Source organism: Molossus molossus, unplaced genomic scaffold (genome assembly GCF_014108415.1).
Source record: "Molossus molossus isolate mMolMol1 unplaced genomic scaffold, mMolMol1.p scaffold_m16_p_12, whole genome shotgun sequence".
Classification (NCBI taxonomy): domain Eukaryota; kingdom Metazoa; phylum Chordata; class Mammalia; order Chiroptera; family Molossidae; genus Molossus; species Molossus molossus.
Window position 1 is genome coordinate 762,600 of NW_023425347.1, and position 10,947 is coordinate 773,546.

Sequence of the window (10,947 nt, forward strand, 5' to 3'; positions counted from 1 at the left end):
CGACCTGACCAGGGCCGGGGACAAACTGCAGCCGAAGTACATGCCCTTAGCGGGAACCGAACCCGGGTCTCTGTAGACCGCAGGCCAACCCTCTAACCACTGAGCCAAACTGGCCAGGGCTGAATTTGTACTTCTTAATCCCTTCACCTTTTTCACCCATTCTTCCAACCCCCTCCCATCTGGCAACCAACAAAATGTTCTCTGTATCTATGAGAATGTTTCTGATCTACGTGTTCATTTTGTTTGCAGATCCCATTATTAATAGATATGTATTCATTGCCATTTTGTTTGTTCATATATTTTATCTTTTTCTTCAGAAAGACCCTTCATCATTTCATATAAAAACAGTTTGGTGGTGATGAACTCCTTTAACTTTTTCTTGTCTGGGAAACTCTATATGGCCATCGATTCGAAATGACAGCTTTGCAGGATAGAGTAATCTTGGTTGTAGGTTCTTGCTTTTCATCACACTGAATATTTCTTGCCACTCCCTTCTGGCCTGCAAAGTTTCTTTTGAGAAATCAGCTGACAGCCATATGGGAACTCCCTTGTAAGTAACTAGCTGCCTTTCTCTTGCTGCTTTTAAGATTCTCTCTTTGTCTTGAACCTTTTGCATTTTGATGATGATGTGTCTTGGTGTGGGCCTCTTGGGGTTCATCTTGGTTGGGACTCTCTGTGCTTCCTGGACATGTATGTCTGTTTCCTTCACCAAGTTAGGAAAGTTTTCTGCCATTATTGTTTCAAACAGGTTTTCGATTTCTTGTTCTCGCTCTTCTCCTTCTGGCACCCCCAAGATGCGAATGTTGGCACGCTTGAAGTTGTCCCAGAGGCTCCTTACACTATCCTCATTATTTTGGATTCTTTTTTCTTTTTGCTGTTCTGATTGGGTGTTTTTTGCTTCCTTATGTTCCAAATCGATGGTTTGCTTCTTAGATTTACGTACTCTACTATTGAAGCTGTGTAAATTATTCTTTATTTCAGTTAATGCCTCCTTCAACTCTGACTGGCCCTTTTTTATGCTCTTGAGGCCCTCACTAAGTTCACTGAGGTTCTCACTAAGTTCATTGAGTATCCTTATAAGCAGTATTTTGAACTCAGCATCTGTTAGGTTGCTTATCTCCATTTCGCTTAGTTCTTTTCTTGGGGTTTTGTTCTGTTCTTTCATTTGGGACCTGTTTCTTTGTCTCTTCATTTTGGCTGCCTCCCTGTGTTTGTTTCTGTGTATTACTTAACAAGCGGTATGGGGCTAGCTGAGACCAGATGCTGCTTGTTTGAAAGAATTTAGGAAAAACCTGAAGCAGGATCCAAGACAGGCCAATCCTATGGTTAAGCAAGTGGCAACAGCTTGGTTGGACCTGAAAGTTGGGAGGGGAGGGGCGGGGCCTCAGGGAGTAACCAGGGCGGGGCTACCAGTGTGAGCCAGGTTGCTGGAGTCCCAGATATGGCAGCTGTCTGCCACCCCAGGGAAGGACTCACCAAAGGAACAAAGGCCTTTGACAGCACGTTTGTCCCAAAGAAAGCCCCCTCTCCAGCCCACGCTCCAGTGCCAAACAGCTCCGTTTTTCCCTGTATGTCTCTGGCTGCCTCCCCTCCAAGCTTAGAGGGAGAGAGTTCGATAAGTTCGTGCACGGGCCCTTTAAGGAGCTGCCTGGGGCTCCAGCTGCTTCAGCTTCCCTGAGCCTCAGTTCCTGCTGGTTTTTCCAGCCAGAAGTTATGGGGACTTCTCTCTCTGGCACTGGAATCCTGAGCGGGGCACCTGGTGTGGGATGGGGACCCCTCAGCCCTCAGGAAGGACCTTCCCAGCCGAGATATCCTCCTGATTTTTATCTGCCACACGAGGGTGTAGGACCAGTCCATCTTGCCACCGGCCCTCGCGCCTCCGCCCCTCCTACCAGTCTGGATGTGGCTGCTGCTTTAATTCCGTAGTTGTAGGACTTCCTTTCAGCTTGATTTCAGGCAGTTTTGAATGATGGTTGTTCTCTAGTTTAGTTGTAACTTTGATGTGGTTGTGGGAGGACGCGATACCATGTTTACCTACACACCATCTTGACCAGAAGTCTCTGTCTTCCTGTTTTTTAGCTGTTTTTTTCTTTTTGGTTTTCTAATCGGGTGAATTTTTTTCTACCCTGTCTTCTAATTCACTGATCCGGTCCTCAGCTTCCTCTACTCTGCTGGTTATTCCTTCCACTGTGTTCTTTATTTCTGCTATGTCATTCTTTATTTCCACTTGGTTGGTTTTTAATGTTTCTATATCATGCTGTTGAGCTTCCTTGTGGTTATTAATCTGAACTTCCCTCTGATATCATGCTCAATTCCATTTCATTTATTTTTTCTCTTGTCAAATTATTTTGTTCTTTCATTTGGGTTTTGTTTATTTGTTTCACCATTGTGGCTGTCTTGGTGGGTTTTGGAGTCTGCCAAATTTTCCCTGTGGGTGTTTGTGTTCCGCTGGTTGTGACTTCCTCGACTAGGTTCAGTTGAGTGTGGAAAGACCCATGTTAAACATCAGTATCAAGTCTTACTTTCCTGGGGAGATCTGCAAGCCAAGAAAAGGTTCAATTATCCTGTAGCTTTTTGCCTATAGGCTATTAGTCTCAGTTACTTGATGAGCCATCATTTGTAGCCCTCAGCTGAATGAAAAATCCCTCAACTGTAAGAGGATTTCCAGCAGGTGGGGCACGTGCTCACTATCAGACTCTAGATGTTAATGAGCCTCAATTTACATTACTCTGGCCTGTCCTAGTGGTGTTGAATTCCTGTGGGAGGGGCCATTGCTTCTCCCTGGGGCTCTGGGAAGGGTTTTTTTTTTTTAATTTTTTATTTATTTTTTAATTTTTTTATCCTCACCCGAGGACACTTTTTTTTGTTGTTGTTGTTCAGATAGAGTAGGAGGGAGAGAGAGAGAGAGAAACATCGATGTGAAAGGGACACATCGAGTGGCTGCCACCCGCACGACCAATCAGGGCCGGGGACAAACTGCAACCAAGGTACATGCCCTTAGCGGGAACCGAACCCGGGTCTCTCGGGACTGCAGGCTGATGCTCTAACCGCTGAGCCAAACCAGCCAGGGCGGTTTTTTTTTTTTTAGTAAGATGGCTACTGTCCTGTGAGGGAGTGATTCAGACAGGACTCCTGGCATCCACCCCCCCAGCTCTCTCCTGAGCCCACACATTTCTGTTCCACTCTGCCCTCCCTCTGCTGGAGCCCCAGGTGAGAGATTGTAGCTGATTTGGTGTTTTTAAAAACCCTCGCTTTCTCAGTGGGTAGCACACACCACTAATACACCTGTTCACTGCTATTCGTTGGCTCCCAGCCTGCCCCCACGTACCTGCGCAGTTCCTACCAGGCTCGATTTGGCATCCTCTTTATGTGCCTGGTCGTACCGGCTCTCTCCAGCTGCTCTTCAGTTGGCTTTTTCTGATGATTTGTCTTTATTTTAGTTGTAGTTCCAGTTTGGTTCTGGGAGATGGTCTGTGTAGCTTCCATTCACTCCACTGCCATCTCCAAGTCAACATTTAAGTTATCTCTTTCTAGAACTCAGCAGTTTTGTCTTTCAGGCTTTGTACCCAAAGAGATCGGTCTTAGTAACCCAGAGATTGAGTCCTTCTGACTTCTGTGTCCCAGGGTTCTGCCACTCTGGCCACTTCCGTGGATTCTTCAGGCAACAATCTCAATCCACAGTGGGTGGGAGGGTGCTATGTGCTGGTGCTCAGCAGCAGGACCTCTTGACATTTAAAATGTTTATTGTAAAATTTTTCAGTCTTTTATGAATCTTTTCCCCTGATTGCTTGTATGCTTAAAAAGTTATTCTGTGTCTCCCTGGCCGGTTTGACTCAGCAGTCAGACCATTGGCCTGCGGACCAGTGAGTCGTGGGTTCGATTCTGGCCAATGGCAGGTATCTTGGTTGTGGTTTGTCCCCGGCCCTGGTTGGGTCGTGCAGGAGGTAACCAGTTGATGTGGCTCTATCACATCGATGTTTCTCTCTGTCTCTCTCCCTCCCTCCCACTCTGTCTGATGATAAATAGAAAAAGTATCCTTGGGTGAAGAAGAATAAAAAAGTTATTCTTTGTCCAGTGATTATGTAAATTGTCATTAATACTCAAATGACATTGTTAAATTTAGGGCTTTAAAATACTATCCCAACAAATTTCTTATTGCTAATTATTTAATCAGCCTACTGTTATGAACTTATTGAAGAAACGACATTTCCTTGACTTTCAAACATGGAATTTCTGCTTAATAGAAGTTTGATATTAGGGAAAATAATCTTATCTTTAGTTTGCCTTATTCAACAAGAACTGGTGGATACTTTAATTTTTCAGATGGTGATATTTTTGCTTCAAAGATTATATATGAAAACCAAATCAATATGTATAAATACAGTTCTGGTTGTGTTTTGGTTTTTAACTTCCTGTTTCAGCTGCTCTCTGACAGCAGGCCCTGGCATTTTTCTTTGCAGAATCCCTGCAGCCTTTCCTAGACGCCTGTAGCAACACTTTATTTTTTCGTACCTGCTCTGTGCTGCTTCGAGCCCCCAAGCTCGATCTTCAGATACTGGAAAAGCTCAGTATTATTCTACAGAAACTTTCTAAAATCAAGTAAGAATATTTTCTCTAACTTTTTATTTTTACAATCATTTAAACCTTTCTGAATCCTGTACGAATTCAACTTTGATTATTAAATCAAAATTTTCAATAAATATGTAGAAAACTGAGACCACATAGTAATACAAAAGAATTAGAGTTTTCATCTTAGAATTCTTGTTGCTTCTGCTAAATAAACTTTAAATAGCACAGAGTATATAAAACTAAGAGCAATTTTTAGCAATCAAGTCATAGAATCAAGAAATGACTGCACACTGGCATTCTGTATAGCCACAGGTGAAAACGATCTTAAAAGTACGTTTCTCGGATTCTTATTGATGTACTACAGTTAGTTTCGGAGATGAGAAAGAAGCAGGCAGAAAAGATTTAAAGTAATGATTATCTAAGGAAAAATGATGGGCTTGCTGCTGCCACTAATTTGAATTTTACTGTAAGGCTTGGGGGCTTTCTTTTCATATTTCCTCTTTCCGTTTATGCAGACATTGGTATAATCATTTTAAAAATTATAAATAAAGGACATAGATTTTTATGCTATATTTTCTTAGAATGTTGGTATAGCCCAATATTTCTTTTGAGGAAAATCTGAACAGTTTTTATCACAGTTAAACTGTGACTTTGGTTCAGCTTCTCTGTCCCCTCCCTTCCCTCTGCCATGACTCCCATGGTGGTGAACATAGGAGGTTTACAGGCCTCACTGTACTTGAATGTGAGTGTACGCATCCGCAGTTGTTTGCAGACGGGTGACCGGGCCTCTGTTCTGCTTGGTGCCTAGCAACAACCCCACCCACCCACCCCATGCCACACCACCTCACAGTACTCACTCCTCCCACCCCACACTACACACACCATACCACCCCACACCACACCACACCACAGTAAGTTACTAGTTATTAGTTATCCAATCGTAACCTCCTACTCCACTCACCAAATTGCTGGTTTTCATCTAGTACCAGTTAAACTTACCAAATCATTGTCTTTCTTTTCTTGAAGACTTACTGTACCATGATTGTCGTGGTTTTGAGCCAGTAAGTTCTCAGTAAGGCCTGTTACAGTTGACCCACGGTGCCGTGGAGTGGCAGTCACTGCTCACGTTGACTTCTTCCTTAGCTGTTGATTCTCGGGGTCCTTCCGTAGTCCCGAGTGCGAGCATGCCCTTGGGCTGGGAACACTTGGTGCTCAAGCATCTTAAAATGAATCTTTAAAACCACAAAGATGTAAACTCTCTTGTATCAAATACATGATTTTATGCAGTTACTCGATCATTTCTCTCAAGATACAAGTATATGTAGACAGGAAATAAGAAATATGTAATCAGATATAATTCTAACTAATCGATAATGAAATTACTGACGGTATAGAAAGAGGATGGTTGAAAAGGTTTTTTGCAGCAGGGGCCAAAGGTAAGTCACTGTGCTTCAGAAAGCCCAGCCCACTTACAGCGGGCCGGGTGGGCAGCTCTCCTGCTGTCGGCAGAAGCCGCCCTCGAGGGGCGCAGACTTCAGGGTTAGGGGTGTTTTCTCTTCCCGTGAATACTTTCTCACTTCAGGCCTAGCTCATAAACCCATTTTGTGTCTCTCGTGTGTTATTTCTTTAGTTACCTAGTTTCTTCACTGTCTTTTAAAAACAGATGCCACTTTTCCACATTCACACGTCTCAGTCCTGCCACAGATGAGCCCGCAAGCGTGTGTAGTTGAACACCTTGCTCGTTCTCTTACAGGAGTAATAAGAAGCTCTTCGAACTTTTCACACTTCATCTGATGCTTCAGGAAATACAGAGGACAACCCATCCCGAGCACGCCTTTCTCTGCATCAACCTCAACTCCACCCTGTTCAACCTGGGCTTGACCAAGTGTGGCCCCCTGGCCCCCGCCGCAGGCCATTAGGCTGCCTTATTGCTACCTTCTGTATTATTGTGCTGCTTATTTGTAGGATTGCAAAAATTATCACAGAACTAAAAGTCTACCAAGTGAAGTTTCCAGTAACATCATTTATCATGAAAAATAAGAGAGTATTAACTTTAAGAACGAAATCTATAGAAGCTCTGAAATTTTTGGAATGTTACAGTTCAACTAAGGTACTACTAATATGCAAACTAGAATTTCCAGCATTAATGACAATGGGGTTATTTTTTGTAAAACTGCTTTAGAAAAATTCTTTAAATTATGTGATTATTTGGAATAAAACGTGTTTATGTGGGAACAGGTCTAGATCATGTTTCACTCTGTTTTCTTACTATATCAGCAACCTTCCCTTTGGAAACAAGTACATACTCTATAACCATACCTTCCTGTTACAACTTTTCTGTGTATCCTAAAGTCACAGGTACTGATACTTTGTATTGTGCTGTCCACAGAATACTTTGAAGAAAAAAAAAATTATTTTCTAGTTTTATTTTCCAAAGTAATTATTGCCAAAGCATATATGTGCAAAATAAAAAGATTTTTTACACTGAAAAATTGAAACGTCATCATCCTAACACCCAGAGATACCTCCTGCTGTAGCCAAAGATGAGCGAAGTAGCCAGAAACAAATTCCATTATTGATACTTCAGAAATGGAATCAGTGGTAACAGCACAGACCAGCTCTCTCAGGACACAGTCCTAGAGCTGGTACCAGAGTGGGTGCAGGTGCGGAGCAGAAGCTGGCACTTCAGCGTGGGGTTCTCTCTGTTTCTGAAGCGGAGACCAGGACAAGCAAAGGCCAACATTCCTCAGAGATACTGCGGAACAAAGATTTGGGGCTAAAGAAGGATCTGCATCTACAGACTGAAAGAGCTCATCATGTTCCAGAGAAATCAGTGAGACATGGAGCCTGTAATTAGACACATCCTGTAATTTAGATACATTACAATTAGAATTTAATGGCAAGAATTAAATTTTAAGGATAAAGCCACAAACAAAAGCCAGTTACCTGCAAGAGAAGAAACAAATTTGAAAAGTTACCTCTCTCTTCAACTTTTGGAAGGGCAATTTTTTTCTTAATATTTTCCTTTATTGATTTTAGAGAGAGGAAAGGAGAGAGAGAGAGAGAACATCGACTGCCCACCTCCTGCACACCTCCCACTGGGAATCAGGGCCACAACCTGGGCATGTGCCCTGACCGGGAATCGAACTGGCGACCTCTTGGTGCAGAGGTCGATGCTCCATCACTGAGCCACACTGGACGGGCTGGAAGGGCAGTTTTTAATCCAAGGATTTATACTTAGTGAAGATGTCTTTCATAGGGGAAGACCATGGAAAGAAATGTTCAGATATGCAAGTGTTCAGAAATTATACCCCTTACGTGCTATTCGAGAAAAGTAACTACTTACATTATGCTAACCAATTTAGAGATGAAGGAAAATTTAACTTATTAAATCAAACTCATTCCAAAAAACTCTAGTGAACACAGAGATCACTTAAACATGAATATATTTAAATAATTGTTGTACATCTGCTTTTAAAAATGAAGTGGAATGTTCAAGTTCTTCAGAATAATAACTAATGGGGAAAGCAGTGATTTATTAGTAAGAATTTTGTAAGATTATTAACCAGTATAGAAACTGATGATGCAATGGGACCCTGACATGGAGGTGAGGTGGAGAAGCTCGTAAGTAAACAGTTCCTACATTTTCATGAGAAATAGAGTCAGAATGTTCCATTTCAATATTGACTTTGACAGTTGGAAAAATGAAGGATAAAAGAATGCTTTTAGGTTGCAGTTTGTCCCCGGCCCTGGTGGGGGTCATGTGGGTGGCAACCACTCGATGTGTGTCTCTCACATTGATGTTTCTCTCTCTCTCTCTATCCCTCTCTCTCCTGCTGTATCTGAAGATAAATGCAAAAATGTCCTCGGGTGAGGATTAAAAAAAAAGTGCTTTTAAAAATGTCAAAGTAATTATTAAAATTAAAAGCAAGATAAATATTCTCACCACATTGAAGAAGATAAAGTATTTACAAAGACATAGCAAAAGATAGGAAGCCAGGAACATGTAAACCAAAATATTTAGGATAAACAAAGATTTTAAAATGATAAACTTTGTATTGCCCTGTGCCAATAAATCTGAAAATCTGGGTGCAATGGACTATTTTCTAGAAAAAGACATAATCAGAAGTATCTCACTAAATCTGTAATATAAAATTATGGAAAAGTTCTTTTTAAAAATGAAATCAAGTCCAGGTGTTTTACTGATTAATTGTTTTAACATTTCCAGGAGGAAATATTTAAAGCTATTTAAACTGTTCCAGGATGTTGAAAAAGCATTCTAATTTATTTTCTAGTGTTAGCATGAACCCAGTACCAAAACATTGACAAAAAGAAAGAATAGCCCTGGCCAGTTTGGCTCAGCGGTTAGAGCGTTGGCCCACGGACCAGAGTCCCGGGTTTGGTTCCTGCTAAGGGCACGTACTTTGGTTGCAGTTTGTCCCCAGCCTCTGTTGGGGTCATGTGGGTGGCAGCCACTTGATGTGTCTCTCTCTTCCTCTCTCCCTCCTGCTGTATCTGAAGATAAATGCAAAAAAAAAAATAAATAAATGTCTTCCAGTGAGGATCAAAAAATAAATAAAATAGATTCAGAAGTCTTAAAGAGTTTTAAGCAGCCCTGGCTGGGTAACTCAGCTGGTTAGAGCATTGTCCCGATATGCCAAGGTTGCAGGTTTGATCCCTGGTCAGGACCCGTACAAGAATGAACCAATGAGTGCAGAAATACAACAGATGGGTGTCTCTCTCACCTCCTCTTCTCTCTCTGTCCCTAAAAATCAATAAAAAAAAGAATGATAAATCAACACCAGCTGAACCTTGCAGAAACACTGACAGACGGCCAGGTAGTGCGGCGTGTGTCCTAGGAGCAGCTGGCCCTCGGGCAGTGCAGATTTGAACCGCATGGTTTTAGTTTCAATACATATATGTATTTTCTCTTCCTTATGATTTTCTTAACATTTTCTCTTCTCTAGCTTACTTTATTGTAAGAATACAGTATTAAATACAACATACAAAAGATGTGTTTATCAACTGTGTATATACTATCAGGATGGCATCCCATTAACAGTCGGCTATTAGCAGTTAAGTTTGGGGGAGTCAAAAGTTATATGCAGATTTTCAGCTGCGGGGAGTACGGTTCAGCACCCCTGACCCTTACATTATTCAAGGATCAGCTGTACAAGGTTGGCTTCCTGGATTAAAAACAAAAAAAAGTATTTGCCCCTGGTTTTGCTCAGCAGTTAGAGCGTCAGCCCACAGACCAAAGATTTGTGGGTTCAGTTCCAGTCAAGGGCATGTACCTTGGTTGCAGTTCAATCCCCAGCCCTGATTGGGATCATGCGAGAGGTGGCCAATGGATGTGTTTCTCTCTCCCACCTCCCTCCCTCCTTATCTGAAAATCAATGGAAAAATGTCCTCGGTTGAGGATTAAAACAAAAAAAGTATTTTATATTTATAGCAAAGGAAGAAAACCATACACTCATTTTAATAAATGCCTAAAAATATTATTTTTTATCCTCACCCGAGGACATTTTTCCACTTTTTGTTCAGGTAGAGTGGGAGGAGAGAGAGGAACAGAGAGAGAGAGAAACATCGACGTGAAAGGAACACATCGAGTGGCTGCCACCCACACAACCGACCAGGGCCGGGGACAAACTGCAACCGAGGTACGCGCCCTTAGCGGGAACCGAACCCGGGTCTCTCAGGACCGCAGGCTGACGCTCTAACCGCTGAGCCAAACCGGCCAGGGCGCCTAAAAATATTATAATTCAACTTACAATCCTGATGAAACAGTACAATATGTTTAAAGGAATATAATAACAAATTTACTAGGAAACACTAGAGATGTACCTATTAAAGTTAGGAATAGAATAGGGAGTCCGCCAACCACTCATTTAATACACTGTGGGTTATTTAAAGAAGCATCACTTTGGGAAAGGATAAAAAAATGGTAATTTGCAGATGATGTGGTTACCTGGAAAACTAGAATTCTTACCAAACTTCAGCAAGATGCTTAATTATAAAATAAACATGAAAAGCAAAGCTTTTAAATATTAGAAATTAGTATTTCACTTACAATATGAATAAACAATTTACATAATGGTTTTTTCTTGAGATTAATAAATATGTGTGTTTAAGTTTGTATCTTAAAGTCGGCAGTGGGTCTCAGATTTACATAACAATTTGCATCTAGTAGTGTTTTGGTGACACAAACATCAGTGTGGGCAAATGGTCACTCGTTTCACTTTTGTGTGAAATTAATATTTGTAACATGCATTTTTCCTGAGTGGGTATAAATTTTTTCCTTAGAATTACTTTGTTAAAAACAAACAAACAATACCACAGCACCCAAAGACACGTTCTGAGAAGGTATGAACATTGTGA

General features: G+C 41.6%; 1 protein-coding gene across 11 annotated transcripts in view; it reads left to right on the forward strand.

Moving 5' to 3' along the window:
• CCDC138 (coiled-coil domain containing 138) overlaps nucleotides 1-6,718 on the forward strand; it is a 100,367-nt gene extending 93,649 nt beyond the window's left edge. For 6 of the 11 annotated variants that reach the window (XM_036257209.1, XM_036257210.1, XM_036257212.1 and 3 more), the window contains 2 exons: nucleotides 4,461-4,599; nucleotides 6,323-6,709. In XM_036257209.1, the coding sequence (XP_036113102.1) occupies nucleotides 4,461-4,599; nucleotides 6,323-6,488 (305 nt within the window). In that variant the 3' untranslated portion in view covers nucleotides 6,489-6,709. Of the gene's footprint in view, nucleotides 1-4,460; nucleotides 4,600-6,322 lie in introns of all 11 variants that reach the window. The other 5 variants (XM_036257207.1, XM_036257206.1, XM_036257205.1 and 2 more) reach the window with 5 other exon arrangements.
• Nucleotides 6,719-10,947: the final 4,229 nt, after the last annotated feature.